This window comes from Molossus molossus, unplaced genomic scaffold, assembly GCF_014108415.1.
Source record: "Molossus molossus isolate mMolMol1 unplaced genomic scaffold, mMolMol1.p scaffold_m16_p_1, whole genome shotgun sequence".
Taxonomy (NCBI): Eukaryota; Metazoa; Chordata; class Mammalia; order Chiroptera; family Molossidae; genus Molossus; species Molossus molossus.
Window position 1 is genome coordinate 202930248 of NW_023425344.1, and position 17515 is coordinate 202947762.

At 53.0% G+C, this 17515-nt stretch overlaps 1 protein-coding gene across 3 annotated transcripts in view; it reads right to left on the reverse strand.

Annotated features, from left to right (window-relative positions):
* Positions 1-17515, reverse strand: part of MEGF11 (multiple EGF like domains 11) — a 223635-nt gene that overhangs the window by 16844 nt on the left and 189276 nt on the right. For all 3 annotated transcript variants that reach the window (XM_036260506.1, XM_036260495.1, XM_036260485.1), the window contains exons 10-17: positions 15722-15842; positions 14690-14853; positions 13502-13604; positions 8411-8557; positions 7906-8040; positions 2462-2590; positions 1278-1406; positions 425-553 (exon numbers count right to left, since the gene is read on the reverse strand). In XM_036260506.1, coding sequence (XP_036116399.1) covers positions 425-553; positions 1278-1406; positions 2462-2590; positions 7906-8040; positions 8411-8557; positions 13502-13604; positions 14690-14853; positions 15722-15842 — 1057 coding nt within the window. The remainder of the gene's footprint in view (positions 1-424; positions 554-1277; positions 1407-2461; positions 2591-7905; positions 8041-8410; positions 8558-13501; positions 13605-14689; positions 14854-15721; positions 15843-17515) is intronic.

Genomic DNA, 17515 nt, shown 5'->3' on the forward strand with positions numbered 1-17515 from the left:
GTGTTTTGGTTTGATACTTGGGGGTAGACAGCACCTCTAGCCCTGAGTTGGGGAACACCCACCCCTATTTACTCCTCATGTAACACATGTATACAGTATTCTCCACATGCCAGGCCCTAAGCTGGGTGCCATAGGGGCTTCAAAGAGGAATCAACACATTCTGCCTTCCTCTACTCTCTCATTACCCCTTCTGGCCTCTGTTGCACCTCAACAGTCCCCCATCCCCACCCAGCTGGAGGAAGAAACCAAACACCAACGTGGACATGGCCTTCAGCCCTTTTCCTTGGGAATTACTCCAGGAGTCTAGGGAGCAGGGTGTCAGAGCCCTGAGTGGGTGGACCTGGAAGGGGGGGGCTTTCCCTGTCGGAGGCCGAGGCCGAGGCCGCGCACTGACCCAGGGTCACGGTAGGTTGGGACAGCTTACTCTGCTCGCAGTGTCGCCCGGTGAAGCCTGTGCGGCAAGTGCACTTGCCACTGATGTGGTCACAGCTGGCACCATTCTGACACTGGCACACACGCCCACAGTCCTTCCCATAAAACGCGGCTGGGCAGCCTGGAGAAACAGGGTGGGGGTGACTGCAGAGGTGCAGCTGGAACCAAACCTATCTCCTGCAACCTCTCCCTGAGCCTGGAGGGGGGGGGGGGGACTAGTGAGACCATGCACCCTCACTCTGAGGAAGTGGGGTGTTCTTTGGACAATGGTGCCCTGGAACCAGAAGCCAGGCTAGGGTCTCCTGGCCGTGTAGTGAGCAGCCACTCCTCTTCACTCTGGGCCCCACTGTCCAAAGGAGATGTGTTTTGTTGTTTTATCCTCACCCGAGGACTTTTCCATTATTTATCTTTAAATAGTGTGGGAGGGGAGAGGGCAGAGAGAGAGAGATCGATGTGAGAGAGACACATCGATTGGCTGCCTCCCACAGGACCCCAACTGGGGTCGGGGACTGAACCACAACACAGGTACATGCCCTTGACTGGAATTGAACCCACAACACTATGTCCGCAGCCCGAAGCTCTAACCGCTGAGCGAAACCGACTAGGGCAAAAGAGATCTGGTTTTGGTGATTGCTGGGGAACCTGACAGCCCTCACCTCCCAGGACTTTGGGTTCATCAACCTTTGAATCCAGACAAGCTCCTCAATCCTAGAGGTGGCAGGGCTCCTGGCCCCGGGGTCCTGCCGTCTCCCTCCCTCCATTACTGCCCTAGACAATGCCCAAGGCAGCCAGCAGGCTGCAGCATGGGATTCTGAATAGCTGGGAAGCCAGGAGGCGGAGCTTACGCTGTGTGCAGAAGAGTCCGGTCCAGCCAGGGGTGCAGTGGCAGGCCCCATCCTCAGCACTGCAGCGCGCCCCGTTGTGGCAGCTGCATGTATGGAAGCAGGCAGGGCCCCAGAACCCAGGTGGGCAAGCTGGGGGTGGGTAGGATGTGGAGGGTGAGGGCAAGGCAAAAGGGAGCAGAGGGAAAGGAAGGGAGAGGAAGGGAGGGTGCACGTCAGAGTTCATGATGCCAGGGCACACTCAGGTGACGTTTCCTGGCTTTCGGGGTGGGGACGGGGGTGGGGGGGGGGGGCGGTTGCCATACTGTTCCCAGAATTCCTCCATTCACTTCTTGGCCCAGTCACCCAAGATTCCCGTTAAGTCCAGATTCTCTGCCCACTCTCTCAGCTCTAAGGACTCCTGAACCTTCTCTCAGGGGACTTGACTGATTTGGAATATGTGGTAAACTGTGAAAATTGTAGTTTACTGTGTGAACACTGTGTGCTAACTTCCCCATGAAGATGGGAACTTTCCCAGGTAGGAACGCTGCTCTTTTGGCTGGTGAGCTCCCAGGGGATGGCACCTGTGTCTCCTTCATCAGAATGGAAAGTCCCCTCAGGCCAGACCATGTAACTGGGACCTCCCTATGGGGTACTGGCCCATAGCCAAGGAGCTACATAGGGCAGAGTCTGGGTCTCTGCCCTTAGGTTAGGGGGGGGGTCCCTGTTACCTCCCTACTAGATTGGATACACCTTACATGCACAGCCCCTATAATGCCCTGTCTAGGCTTACAGTGCCCAGGACATCATTCACATAGGCCACCCACAGGACGCCCTCACCCCTTTTAGGTGACTGCCCTGGCCTCACCTCACTTCGCTACTCCCCAACTCCAGCATGCCAGTTCCTGCCCCCTCTTCCTCTCCATCCAAACAGAGGGGCTTCTTGCTCAGGTGTTGATGGAATGTTAACTTTCAGTAGTAATATTAATGGTACTACCAAAATATTAATACCTTTGATACCAGTAGTTAAAAATGCCAATGATCAAGCCTATTATTCATCATGTTAGCCAGAGAGCTAAGCGGGACTCAGGTGGACATTTCTATCACAGAAGATTTCAGCCCTGGAGGTAGAGGCGCCAAGAGCAAGGAGCGGGGTGTTTGGGGGCCTGGCCTGGGGTGGGGGACATTCCCAGGAGGCAGCAGCTTACCCTGTGAGCAGTCCTTGCCAATCCATCCAGGGAAGCACTGGCAGGAGCCATCGATGGGGCTGCAGGTCCCATTGTTGGCACAGGAGCAGAGGTGGGCACAGTCCTGCCCAAAGTGCCCTCCTGCACACACTGTGGGCACACAACAGCCTGGCACCTGCCTTCCCACTAGGGAAGGCAGACCACCACCCACAGCTGCATCCCCAGAAGTTTCCAGGCCACAGCCATGACCACCCTGGGGTCACAGATGTTTTTAGGAACTCTCCACCTCCTCCCTTCCCCACTTGCACATGAATGAGTTCCCCTTTGTGCCCACAACTGCGTTCTTCAGAAGACTATTAATGATGCCCTCCGACAGAGGGATAGATTGAGGCCCATGGGGTAGTCACTTGACTGAGATCTCACTAGTGGAGAGGCTGGGAATCCCAGGCTGCACTCAGTCCAGAGCTCCCCGCCCTGCTCCCCAGCCTTCTTCCATTACCACAACTCTTGCCAGCGTCACTGACCCCACAGCCACGAGGGCAGAGAATGTTTGTAGCCGGAAGGAAAGGGACATATGCAGGTGGCAAGTATGTCTGCCATTTATTGGAGGACTGGCCCTGAATATCTATCCCTGTCCACCTATTTCCTGTCTCCCAATCTGGCCTGTTCCTCAAGCCTCTGCTCAGCCCTGTCCTCGAGAGCCCCTGGTCCACAGGGAGCTCTCTTTCACTGAGTGTCCATGATATTTCCCTTTGAGTCACTTTTAGTATTTTGGTCTCAGCCCCTCCTGGAGGAGTCACTCCTTGGTCCCCAAAAGAAGGGCTGGTTTCTTCGACTAGGCAACAAGCAACTTTAGGACTAGGTCTGAATGTTAATTGAGCAACTACGTTTCATTTCCTCCACCTTCTTCCTACAGCTTCAGCTCTCTAAAGCACTGCTGTCTTCATGGCTCTCCTGTGCCCTGCCGGATATAACCCACTGCCCCAGAATAAAGTCTGGACCCTGGAGTTCAACACTTAATCTACCTTTTCCAGACACATGAGCCACTAGTCCACATGCCGCTTTGCAAATACACCCCATGGCTGTCTTTGTTCTAGTTCTTCCCTTCCAGAATTTCCCTGACCCTCATGTCCAGCTGTAGAAATCCTACCCTGTCTACAGGACTCATCTTAAATGCCATCCCCTGTGTGATCCCTCTGCAGGAGGTGGCTAGTCCTTCAGTGTCAGTTCTCTCCTTCCTTAGTCAAGTGTCCAGTTCCAGCCGGGCCTATGGCCACCTGGAATAGTTTATTTCCTTGGCTCCTGCATAGCTTGGTGTGGCCATGTGACTACATTCTGGCCAACAGTAAGTGGGAATATGTGTCTCTTTGCCTGTTCTCCTTGTTGAAGGATAGTGTGGATTATACATAGGAATTGTAGGTGAGATTGCTGGAGCTCAAGCAGCCATCTGTCATCAGACGGTGAAGCCATGCGCTGAGGATGACTGCACCAGACAGAAGGAGCCTGGGTCCCTGACATCTCTGTAAGCTCCCCTACCATTCCCCAGTGCCTACTTCTGGATCTTCTCCCTGATTTTATTTCAATGTGTGAGGGACATAATGTTTGTCATTTTCTTTTTTTTTCATCCTCACCCGAGGACATTTTTTCCATTTTTTTGTTCAGATAGAGCGGGAGGGAGAGAGAGGAAGAGAGAGAGAGAGAGAGAGAGAAACATCGATGTGAAGGGACACATCGAGTGGCTGCCACCCGCACGACCAACCAGGGCCGGGGACAAACCAACCGAGGTACGTGCCCTTAGCGGAAACCGAACCCGGGTCTCTCTGGACCGCAGGCCGATGCTCCAACCGCTGAGCCAAACCGGCCAGGGCATGTTTGTCATTTTCAAACCAGATATTTTGGGCTTTTTTGTTTGTTTGTTTGGTGCGTGCCCCTAGTGGGAACCGAACCTGGGACTCTCTGGTCCGTAGGCCGATGCTCCAACCGCTAAGCCAAATGGCCAGGGCTGATATTTTGGGTTTTAATGACACCTATAACTGAACTTGATCCTACCTGATTCACCCCTCTTCTCTGTTCTGGGGGGCTACTTGTCCCTGTTTGAGCTTCTAGAATACTCTGTTAGTTTCTGTTACTGTGGCTTGTAAGCCTGTATCAGGCCAGGCCTGCGTTCCACCCATGTCTGTGTCCCCCACAATGCCTGGAAAAACAACAGGCACTCAAGGCATGGTTGCTGGGTGTGTGGAAATACACTGGCCACCCCTTCCCTCCACTTGTCTCTCTAGTTCTGCTGGGAAAGTCTGAGCTCAGAATTTCCCCTCTCTAGACTCCAAGCTTTGTGCAGGGAACCTGGCTCTTTTGTTCTTTGTTGGGTCTGAGTGCCCAACATAGTGCCTGGCATACAGAAAACACTCAGGAAATGTTGTTAAATGGCCCAAATAGGCCCCAGGAGCAGTGACCTTCCAGTGGTTCTGCTGGAGACTCCTGCCCCTTTGAGCTCATCTCGGTTCAATGTGCTCTCCTCAAAGGCCAGTTCTAGCCAGCCCTACATCCTCCAAGAAGGCTTCCTTGCATTCCTGTTATGGGGGAGGAACTCTCCTTGAATCCCTGAGGCCCTCAGCTGGTTGAACCACATGGAAGGTCATGGGGAGGTCTTGATTCTTTTTTTTTTTTTTAATCCTCACCCGAGGACATTTTTCCATTTTTTTGTTCAGGAGAGAGAGAGAGAGAAACATTGATGTGAAGGGAGACACATCGAGTGGCTGCCACCCGCATGACCAACAAGGGCCGGGGACAAACTGCAACCGAGGTACATGCCCTTAGCGGGAACCAAACCCGGTCTCTGTACCGCAGGCTGACGCTCCAACTGCTGAGCCAAACCGGCCAGGGCTGGTCTTGATTCTTGAAGAGAAACAACGTCTGCAGGGCCCAGGTTTCTCAAACGTTGGGCTGCACTCTGCTTTATGCAACACTACCTGGTACTCACGTGGCCAGCCCTTCCCCAGCCAGACTGCAGGCACCTGGTGCCTGGGCTCTGTCCACTCTCTCTCCCGGACACGATTAGCGGTTGGGACAAATGATAAAGGAGCATGGTAAACTGAGCTCTCCAGTTGAAAGCCTTGGGTTTGGGTTTTAGGTCTGTACTCAACAAATGCTACTATGGTGCTCCTGTGTACCAGACACTGTGCACACTGCTTCACAAATGTGAGTTCAATGAACCGTATAACACTCAGTATTATATATTTTCACTATTACTCCCTGTTATTAGCTCTACTATAGATGAGAAAACTGAGGCGCTGAAAGGTTAAGTAACTTGCTTGAGGTCACACAGCTGGGAAGTTCTGCTACTTACTGGCTACTTTGAGCAAACCACTCACTCCTCTGTGTTTCCTCATCTTTGAAATGGGGATGATAAGCCTCACCCGCTGGCTTCAGGCTGTGGGTTAATAGCTATGGGCAGGCTGGCTGACTGGGGCCCTGTGCTCCTGGCAAACCCTCCGTGGCCTCCAGGGCAGGTCCCCTGCCAGGAGGATGACACATGCAGCTCAGGCTCTGGCTTCAGCTTCCCGAGGAGCCCAGCCTCTTCTGGGAGGTGCTTGATTTGGGGAACCCATCCCCCCGTCCTGGCCAGAGCTTCCCCACCTTCTCCCATCTCCAAAACCAACTTTGAGCTTCTCTAACAAGACAGTCTTATCTTTGGAGTCTTTGTCACATATACAAGGCTGACAAATTCACCCACAGAGCTGCTAGTGCGATCAGTCTAATCCATTAATTGGTTGACTTCTTAGCTGAATCAAGAGTGAGGCCAAGAGAGGGGTGGTGGAGAGAAGGGGGGCTGGTGAAAAGAAAACATCTGGTTATATTTAATCTATGTTTAATGATTCTGCATAGGCAATGTCTATAATTTGTAACTCGCTGGAAAGCTGGTCATTAGAAAGTGTCAGTTCAATTTTTTACAAGGTTTGAGACTTAACCAGGGCAGTTGCCATTAATAGCAAACTCCATTAGATCTATGTGTGGGAAATACACATTAGGCCAGCGGGTGATAAATCAGACAGCGCGGGATCTGAGCGCTACTCCTCGGGCTGCACAGGTCCTAATTTAGACCCAGCCTATCTGTATTGATGGCCAGGTCTCCGATGTTTAATAAGTAAACCTCGATGTGTCAGGTTATGATGAAACTGTCCTAAGAGAGCTGCAAGAAAATGAAACCATCACATATATGTTTCCCTGGGGCCCAAACTTCTCATGACCTCAGAGCATCATGGAGTCAACTTTTCACTCATACATATTAACGGCCCATCCACTTATAAAAATAGCCCAGCTCAGTAGTGATTATTCATCAAAAGAATCAGTTTCCTGGGAAGTAGTAAGCTCTCAAAAGTATTTAAGCAGAGGCCAGATGAGATTCTTACACAGATGACCTTGAAGTTGCTTTTAGCTCTAAGTTTACCTTCGTCTAAGATCCCTTCCCTCCTTACAGGTTAGAGTGCAAATTCTGCAACCTTGTGTTCAGAGCTGCTCCGAAGGCCCAACTACCTGCTCAGCCCCTTTCCCATCCCCAGCTCCACCGTCCTTCAGCTATTCCCTACTGCTGGACAGTCGCAAGTCCACTCCCCTGTGCTTTGCCCAGGCTGCTCGTCTACCTGAATGCCTTTCCTGCTCCTCTCCCATTCAAGGTGAGGCCCGGTGAAGTCCTGCACAGCACGGAGCCGACCCCCAGGTGCACACCGCCCTGGCCTAACCAGCCGGGACAGCAATAAGCAATGGTGTGCGCTGGTGCCAGTTTCTACCTCTGCACTGCCGCTAAATATTCAGGATTTCTGTGACCAGTCTTAACCTATTGGCACCTTGGAGTTAGCCATGGTGAGAATATTTTATCATGGAAATCTGCAAATGCTACACATCAGCCCCCCCCCCCCCCCCCCCCGAGAGTCAGTTTAGCAGCCTATGGAAGCAAATAAGCTTTCTCTCCCGTTTCAGCTCCTGTTGAGTGGCAGAGGCTGGCTGGAGCTGGCGTTGTGAAGGATTCTGCCATGAGACTGGAGAGCGGATGGTGTGGGATCACGATGTGGCCCGAGTGCCAGGCGAGAAGGCCTGCAAAGGGGTCATCTCCACCGCAGGCAGAACGAGTCGGCGCCCACAGCTTTCTCTGCTGTTAGCACGTGGCCCTCACCTAGGCTTATTTCATTCTTCATCCATTTAGCATGGGCTTTGGCGTCAGAATCTGTTTCTTGCTCTGCCATTGTTGGCTGCGAGACTTCGGAGGATGATTTAACCTCTCTGAGCCTGTGCCTTTACCTGCATCATGGCTTTGCCTCACGCCTTGTGGTGCCCAGTTCTTAGAATAGTAGGCCCGAGCCCTGAAGAGGCAAGGAGCTGCCGCCACAGAGACAAGACCCTTCCGTCCCAGCCCCTTCCCTCCCAGGACGCCTCACCTCCCTGGCTCCTGTCTTCCCCCGAGACAGTACCTTGGTTGCAGAGGGCTCCGGAGAATCCTGGGAGACACTCACAGATGCCGCTGACGTGGTGGCAGGGCCCGCTGCTGTGCACGCAGAGGGGGCAGGGCTGGGCACAGCCGAGGCCATAGAACCCAGGGGGGCAGACTGGGGGTGCAAGGGAGAGGTGGTCAGCAGCCTAAAAGGCCCCAGCCAGGCTGATCACCCCTCCAGTGCCACACAGTGATGAAGGGAGGCTCCTCAAAAATGCGGGGAGAGCCACGCCCACCCCACACCCTGGAGGGCCTGTCTCTCTGCAGAGAGGAGCTGTGGTCTGGTCCTGTTTCCACTGAGGAACTGGGCTGGACCCTGGCTTTTGGAGACAGAAAAGCCAGGGAGAGAGGGGACTAAAGGGGGGATTTGATGGGGCCTGACTCAGAGCCCAGCCTCTCTCCGATCAGGACTAGTTCCAACTGGGAAGGGTGGGAGGATAAGCCGACTGAGGTCTGGAGGGTGGGCGTGGGAGGCTCAGCCTTACTTCTCTGGCATAAGGGTCCTCGGAAGCCAGGGGCACACTCGCAGCTCCCATCCTCCGGGGAGCAGGAGCCACCGTTCTCGCAGCTGCAGGAGACGGAGCAGTTGGGGCCCCAGCGACCAGGCGGGCACGTGCTGTCACAGCGGATGCCTGTGGGCCAGAGGCAGACAGATCAGTGGTAAGAAGGGTGAGGGCAAAAGGAAGAACGGTGGGAAGGGGCACCATGCAGCATGAAGAGGTGTGGAGGCAAACAGCGCATCTGGGAATGTGGAGGGAAAACCCCGCCAAGGCTTGGTCTGTCAGGGAGGGCTTCCAGGAAGAGGTGATGCCGAAACTTAAGGGCTAAGGGGACACTGACCAGATAAAGGAAATCCTATGTGCAAAACAGGAGACAGGAGAGAGAATCATGCCTTGAAAGAAAAAATAGTGCTGTGTGGCTGCACCATCAAGTATGAAATGAGATGTGGTGAGAGATGAGATTGTGGGACTAAAGGACCAGATCATGAAGGGCCTCATTGTGTGTGTGTGTTAATCCTCATCCGAGGATATTTTTTCCATTGACCCTTTTTTTTTAGAGTGGAAGGGAAGGGGAAAGGGAGGGAGGGAAAGAGAAACATGAGAAATATCTATCAGCTGCCTCCCGCATGCATCCAACAGGGGCCTGGGATTGAACCTGCAACCCAGGTTCATGCCCTTGACTGGGAATTGAACCTGTGACCCTTTGGTGTGTGGGCCAACGCTCTAACCATTGAGCCACACCAGCTAGGGCAGGCCTCCTTCATTTTTGACATGTTAACTGGTATCCAAGGTCAGACCTGGGAGAAACCAACTATGAGGTGAGTGAGGGCTGCTGTGGGGGCGGCACAGGCTGGGGGTGGGCTACATGCGGCCCTTAGTCCGGGAGCCACCACTGGGGCCCAGCCAACCAGCCCCGGGGCAGGGACCCAGACAGTGGATAGGATCTTTTCAGATTCTTTTGACCACAGTCTTCAGTGCAATATGTATTTTATATCATGTGCACATTTGTACAATAGAAAACAAGCCTTTGAAAAATGACATTTACTGTGTGGGATACACTCTGATATTTTCTTTGCGCTGTGATATATTCTATTCATTAAGAAAAAAGAAAGCTAGTTGTGACCCAACAAAAGGATAGATGGAAGTCTTTCTGAGCTGAGAGAGACAGAGGAAATTAGGTATTGGGGGTGATTACATCCAAGGGCTAAGAAGGAATTTTAAAAGGCCTGAGGCTGGAGGCCCCAGCTCTGGGGTGGGGTTTGCTCCCAGGCAGAAAGCCTTCCAGTCTCACATGTATTAATTAGCTGAATGGACGGGGCCCTGGAGACCTGCGTGGCTTTGGAAGGTGAATATCAAAAGCTCAGAGAGGAGCAGAATTAGTTTAAAAATCATGTCTGCCTTGTTATAAGGACAGGGATTTTGAGAGAGAAAAGAAAAACGGGAGGAAGACATTCAGGCCCAGTAAATAGAACTGTCCTGGGGCGGGGGGGGGGGGGGGGAGCAGCGCAGCCAATTTAGCGGCAGGCTGGACCTGTGCAAGCCCACCTGGGCTGGTGGGGGAGGGGGAGGGGCAGGACAGCCAGAGAAACAGAGGGAGGGGAGACAGCAGGCTTCACTCACCCTCCAGTGCCTCAGTCTCACCGAGTGCCCGCTCCCTCCCTGTGATGACCCCTCCCCACAGCAGCCTGTGGGCTTCAGATGCCCCTCTCCAAGAAGTAGGACTGTGTGTGGAGGGGGAGGGGGCTTCTCCCCAGGGAATGGGGTCTTTGCCCCGTGAGAATCTGGTCGCCCTCAATGGAGGCCTCTCCCATGGAGTGTCAGGTGCACAAGGGGTGAGTCCTGGACCAGCGGCATGGATTGACAGAAGGGGAGCCTGGGGAGGAGGAATCCCCCGAGCTGTGCAAAACCAGAAGCTGCGATCTGCCCCCAGGAAGTCTTTTGCCTGCGGTTAAAAACCCAGGGTTCAGACCGAAGGTGGAGGGACGCTGCTGTCCTGAGGGGCACACCAGTCTAAGGTGGACTCCCTCATCTGATGGGGATCTCTGATCACACCTGTGCACCAAGTACTCTTCCGTGGCTGACCAAGCACACGTATCACACACAGACCCGGCTCTTTCCTAGAACTACATGCAGATGTTCCTATGATTATTAGAACACACTGCTTGCAAAACACTCTGCATAAAACACCCTGAATTTACGGCAGGATGTTGCTACTGTTCCCCCCCAATTGGTGGACGTTAAAAGGACAGCTCCTCTCATATGTGGGATCCTCAAAATGTTTTCATGTCAGAAAGGGGTCCCTTTCTTGGAGATTAGACCACAGGGAGACGGTGATCATGCGCAGATTGCAGGCGGCTGCAGGGGCCCACTGGGTCCTAGGATTTGGCAATTATTCTAAGTCTGGTTCTGTGGGAATGGGGCTCATGTTTGAGCTGATATTATGTCCTAAGAGCTACCTGAAACTTAAGACATCAGGACCTAAGTGGGGAGAAAGGCCCACGGTTCCCCCTGTGCAGAGTGCCCCATTCTAGAAGGGAACTTATTAGTGTGGTCGAAGGGGCTGACCTTGGCCTGGTGGGAGGCTCTCCAACTATAGCTTCTGAAGAGGCATAGCTTCATCAGCTACCTTTTCTAGGCCCTGTTTTCCCTATGGTTGAATGGAGATAATAATTCCCCTTAGAGGTCCCTCCCCTACTAATGGAATCTCCCTGCTTTATTTTTCAGGATCCTCTACACATCTATATTGATGGGCTAAGAATCCATATATGGTGACCTCGAGTTCATGCCAAAAGGACAGCAGTAACTCAGCAGCCCTCATCCTTCAGGGTCTGGATAGGACCCTCCTCCAGGAAGCCTTCCTGGATGTCTGCCCAGGGATTCAAGCATCTAATTGAGAGTCACCAGCATACAGCTTTGTCTCCACCGATGATCTGAATGCTTCATACATAAGAATCCTGTCTCCCTGCCAGCAATGTGAAGACAGGGACTATGGTTTCCTGACACTTTTGACTCTCCTTATTTGGTGCTTCTAATGGACAGGAATGCCATCTTGGTCATTTCTTTATCTCTGGTGCTCATCACAGTGTCTGGCACACAATAGGTGCCCAGGGACTACTGCTGATTTTGAGTTTTGCCATTCACTGCTGGTGGGCCTGGCACAGTGCTGGGCATATGGTAGCTGCCAAATAAAGACTTGGTGAATGCCTGAGTCAGGAAATGCTAACTGAATGAGTGAATGCCTCCCCGTGAAAGTGCAATCCGGTGTCTTCCATGCCTTGTCACAGTGTCCTGAGACCTGGGGCAGCTCCCTCCCCTGATCTGTAGTGTGAGTGGATGGGAGTAAATCATCTTCCAGGTCTCCTTCACTCTGAGAGGAAAAACCATGTTTGGTTATAGGCCAGCTCTTTTCCATTTATCTCAGTAAACATGTAGTAAGTACCTACTATGTGCAGGGCAGGATGAACTAGACATGATGCCAGTCATCCAGAAACCTGTGGCTCATGGGGGCGAGGGGAGAAGACAGGCACACCCTGGGCCAGGGCGCACCGGTGCTGCGCCAGGGCACAGGCAGTGAACCCGGGCTGGAGTCAGGGGTGGGGGGCTCCCCAAGCAGGGGGCTTGGCCTGCCCCTGTCCCCTCCCCACCTCTCCTTAGTCCCCTTCTGCATGATAAACCTCAGGGCATCAATCGCTCCTTTGAAATGACTTCAGGACCATGTTTGGGGAAATTAGCTTTAGAACAGCAGAGGCTTTACTGAAAGGTTGTCCATCAAAGACAGAATTTCTAAGCACCAGATGTCATTAAAATCTTATCGGCTCACTTGAAATTAAGGCAATGAAAAATTAAAGCGGATTTCTACTTGGCTTCAGCTAAGAGTATAAGGTGCCAGTGTACTGAAGGGCAGGGCAAGGGGAGCCAGGTCAAAAATGCAGAGGAAGCAATGTCCCCGGCCCTGGGCTGCTCAGAAACTTCCTGCTCGTGGAGAACAGAGGCTGCTCAGCAGACTGGTGTGAATTATTTATCCGAGGACGTCCACTGCCAGCGATGCTTGCATTTCCTTCTTGGGACTGGCTCGTGGGTTCATTCAGGCAGTATGTCATTAAGCACTTCCTGTATTCAAGGTTTACATATACTGAGCACTTATAGGTGCCAGGCACTGTTAGCAGTGACAGGTAGTAACTCATTGAAACTTCAAAAAGACCCTGTAGTTACAAGGATTATAATTATCTGCATTTTATGGATGGAGAGTCCAGGCCCCCGAAAGGTTAAAGGACCTGCCCAAGGTCACAGACCCAGGCCAGTGGAAATACTCTGGAAGTTGAAATGTGGTGGATGAGGAGGCGGTATCAGGTGGAGGGACAGGGAGAGAATGATCCAGACAGAGGCGCTGCATGGAGGGGCCTGGAAGCAGAAAGATGGTCGGCCCAGATGGCCGGGGTGCAGTGAGTGAGGGGATGAGGCACAGGAGAGGTGGAAGGGTCGGGCAGAGCCAGATTGTGTGAGCCCTGGGCCGCCGTAGGATTTTGGATTTTATATGAATGCCACGGGAAGCCATTGAGACATTCTGAGCAAGGACTCGTGTGAAAGGAGCTGGGTTTGGGGAAGTTCACTCTGGCCACCACGTGCAGAAGAGATGCAGCTGGGCAAGAGGGGAGGGAGGCCCAGACCAAGCGGGGGACCGGAGTGCTGGCCGGGAGGGGAGAAGAGTGGGTGGATTTGCCATGTGTGTAGAAGGTGGGCGGACAGGACCTGTAGAGACCAGGACAGCCTGGGCTAAGGAAAAAGTTCCTTGTCTGTCTCTCCACCATGTCTTCTGCAAATACCTACATCCAGCAGGTGTCAGCCTTTGTCTGATTCTTCACTGGTGTGCCCTGACCCCTTAGAAGAGAGCCTGCAAATAGGTGTTCAATAAATATCTGTTAACTCGAATTGAATGGACTGGAGAACTGAAGCCCAGGAAATAAAGGGAAAGGCGCATATTTAGGGAGCAAGAAGGAGAGAGAGCAGTCAGGAGAGAAGGAGAAGACCAGGAATCTAGTTTCACAGGACCTGGGGGGTGAGGCAGAGGAGGGTTACCTGTCCATCCGGCCAGGCAGCAGCAGTGGCCTGTGACAGGATCACAGCCATCAGCGTGGCTGCAGTCACAGCGCTCACTGCAGTTCGGCCCAAAGGTGCCATCCTGTGGACAGAGCAGAGGCAGATGATCCAATCTAGACCCCCCAGAGCCTCACACACTTCTGTTGAATTTGGATGACAAAACTGGGCTACTGCCCCACAAGGATGCAGAGACTCGGGTAGGGGCGCAGTGGGAACACTTTATAACGGGATCAACGTGGCCATGAAGCCACTCCAAATAATTATCTGGCTACTTTAACAAGAGCATGGGGTTTGGAAGGAGGGAGGTGATGGTCCCGCCCTGCTGCTCAATGGTCAAGCTCGGAGGGCTGTGATGACCATTAATCAAAATTGTAAATGAAAATGCCCTTTGCAAATTGGAACCCATCTATCACCTGTGAGGAATGACTGATTTATTCTTTGTTACTGGGGAAGGAGGTGGTGGCTAACACTTGTGTGCTCATTAGGTATCAAAAGACTTATACAACTCCTTTCTCTTCACAATGTCTGTATGCAATGATTCCATTATATTCACAATTTACAGATGAGCAATATGGCTAGAGAAAGGGAAGTATGCTCAAGGTAATAGAGCTAGGATGTGGCAATGTCAGGATTTAAACCCAGGACCATAGGACACATTCAACAATGTCACGTCAGTTGGTTTAACTTATTCATATCTTAGACTGAGATCCAGTGATTACATCTAGGTGGTTATAGCTGGATGGTGCTTGGCTTAGTCCTACCACACCCCGATCATAACATTATAGACGCTGGAACCTGAAAGAAGCTTAGACGTGATCTGTCAAGGAATGGCAACTCTGATGAATGAGTGAGGGCTGTCCTATAGCACTGTGTTGTGAAGGATTCTGAAGCTGCATTGGGCTCAAGTAAATGCTGAGTCAACTAATAATGTTTATCCAGAGCAGCAAGGGGCAAGGGAGGCCACATGGCCACATCTGCCAAGTATTCGCCAGTTAATAGATGAGAGGGCTGAGACCTGAAGTAGCACGTGGCCGCGGAGAGGTTAGAACCAGGGCTGCGACCGGATCCAGGGTTTCCACCTGTGCTCTTCTCTGGGGACAGAACAACCCCAGGGAAAGGGTATGGGGGATGCTGGGCCCCAGGTACTCTGCAGCCCTGGACACTTACCGGGCAGGGCAGCTCGCAGGTGTCTCCCAGCCAGCCGGGGGTGCAGGAGCAGGAGCCGTCTGTGGGGCTGCAGGCTGCCCCATTGGCACAGGCGCAGCTCTCAGTGCAGTTCAGGCCCCACGTCCCACTGGGACACGGCAGGGTGCAGTGGAGGCCCTGCCACCCTGAGGGGAGGGAAAGAGGCTGTGCGCTCTCCATTCAGGTCTAGCACAGCTTCCTGCTCACTCCCCTCAGCTCTGTAGAGGGCATCCCGCCCGAACCCAAACCTGGGCTAGGACACATTCACCTGAGTCCACCGAGAAGCACGCACGGTTGCTGGGGAGCTGGGGCCAGCATGCAGGTCTCCTGCCTTCCGGTTCTCACTGTGGGCCGAGCCCACCTGGGACAGGGACCCAGCTGAGCAGGGGAGGGCTCTCTGCCCAGGTGGAGTCAGGCCCGCTGTTTCCGGGACAGGCTAATTCCCCGCTCTGAGGCTGGCCACTGGCCTGCTTGCCCTCAGATCCATTCTCCCCTTCCCCTGCTCTGTTCCATGTCACAGGGGCCACCCCTGCGGAGGCGTAGCCCACCCTCCCCTCAGTTGGCTCCCAGATGGGATTGCCAGTGGGAGACCTGGCCCACAGACTGGGGGGCAGGAGGAGAGACACCAGGTATCTTCTTTCTCTGCCTTGGGCAAGGCCTCGAGTGGGGACTGTGTCTCCTTCGTGCTCCAGCACTGTGCTGTCCCCTGTCCATGTCCCAGCTCTCACCAGGTGGTCCTCTCTCCCAGGAGTGGCAGCAGCTCCTCCCACAGGTGCTAATCTCTAGTTGCTCACCTACCCTTGTATGCTCCTTCAGCTCTTCCTTCTCACACCGTGGTGACAAATCCCCTTTATTCCGTTTCCACTATTGAAGCCCCTGGCATGGGCTCCTTGGCTGGAACCTGACCTAAGGCTCCCTGACCCTGCATGAGGGTGGATGGGGCTGGAGCAGCCCAGAGCCCCTGGGCAGTGTGCACCTCTAAGGGGGATGGGACTGGGAAACAAGGCACATTACCTTCCTTGCAGGAGCAGGAGCCATCTACCGGGGAGCAGGTGCCACGGTTGTTACAGCTACAGACAGATGAACAGTTGGGGCCGTAAGTCCCTGCTGCACAGGGAACTGCACAGACCTCTCCCTGGAAAAGGAGGAGGTGAATTTTGGATCAGAGGTTGTCCCGTGCTGGGTGGCTGTGACCAGAATAATGACCGTTGCCTTCTCCTTACTCAAGATGTCCGTGTTCTAATCCCTGGAACCTGTGAGCATGTTACCTTACAGGGCAAAAGGGACTTTGCAGACATGGTCAGGACCTTTCAATGGAGAAGCTTGGATTATCCAGGTGGGCCCATCTAATCACATGAGTCTTCGGAAGTAAAAGATAATCAAGAAGGTAGCCTTGCGATGTCCTCCACCTGCCCACATTGACTTTGAAGATGGGGGCGGGAGCCACAAGTCAAGGAATGCAGCAGCTTCTGGAAGCTAGGATCAACCCTCATTTTACAGCAAGCAAGGAAACAGGGACCTCAGTCCTACAACCCTAGTAACTGAATTCTGTCCACAAGCTGACTGAGCAGGAAACAGATACTCTCCCCGAACCTCTAGGAAGGATCACAGCCTGCCAACACCTTGACTTTAGTCCTAGGAGACCCATACTAGACTTCTGACCTATGGAAATGTAAGATAACACATTTGTGCTAATTTGTTACAGCAGTAACAGGAAACCAGTACAGGGAGCCTCACCAATTGGGGGAAGGTCAGGCTTCCAGACCACAGCTCCAGTTTGGGCAAAACCCCCAGGGAACTTGACATCAGGTCTGTATTAGTTACAGCAGCACAGAATTGAACCCTTTGCCTCAATCTTATTTGATTATCACCAGCAACCCCACGACACAGACAATACTTTCCTATCCCTATTTACCCGAACCCTAGAGAAGTTAAATGTAAGTAATAATAGCTAATGCTTATTCAGTGCTTTCTCAGGATCGGGCACTATGTATACATCATTTCACTTCATCCTCACAGGATCCTCAGGAGATAGGAACTATTGTCTTAGCATTATTCCTGCTGAATAGATATGACAGTTGTGTGGAGAAGTCAGGTAACTCAGCCAGGTCATAGAGCTCAAAACGGTTGGTTTCTAATTGAACCCAAGCTGGCTGCTTCACCATTCTGTTACCAGGGGTCATAAACCAGCTTCCCTGGAAGGCGATCTCGGAGATGAAGGTCAGCGAGCTCCCGAGGGGTGAGGGAAGCGGGACTGGGCAGAGGGGGAAACTGCTCGGAGATGCAGTTGCAACACGGGCCTTGACGGATCTGCAAGCAGGTCGAGAGCTGGATGGTCCCAACAGGGGAAAGGAAGGGAGAACCAAAGTACCCTCTCAATGCCCCCACCAATCATTGGCTGCCCACCGCCCCGGGGAAGGGGCATGACTGCAGGCGAAGCTCTTTGACTAAGAGCCATTTCGGGACAGGGACACAACCTGGAGCCCCTCAGCTTCCTGCACTGGGGAGGAAGGAGTGACTCCATCCTAAATTGTGAGTTTGGGTGGCCCACTAGAGCACCCAGTACACCAGCCTTCTTGGGTGGGCTCTTAGCTCCAGTAGGGAGTTCAGAGTGAGGGCAAGTCACAGGGCAGGAGGACCAAGAGAGGGACTTCGGGGGCCTTGAGGTGGGGTGGGGGAGCCTTAAGAGTGGGCTCCAGGTGGGAAGAGTGTGGACAAGAGCGCAGAGGAGAGCTGAGAATATTCTAGGGGTGCCCGGAGGGAGGTGTTCTCTGTAGGAAAGGGTGGGAGCAGATTATTTAAAAGGGC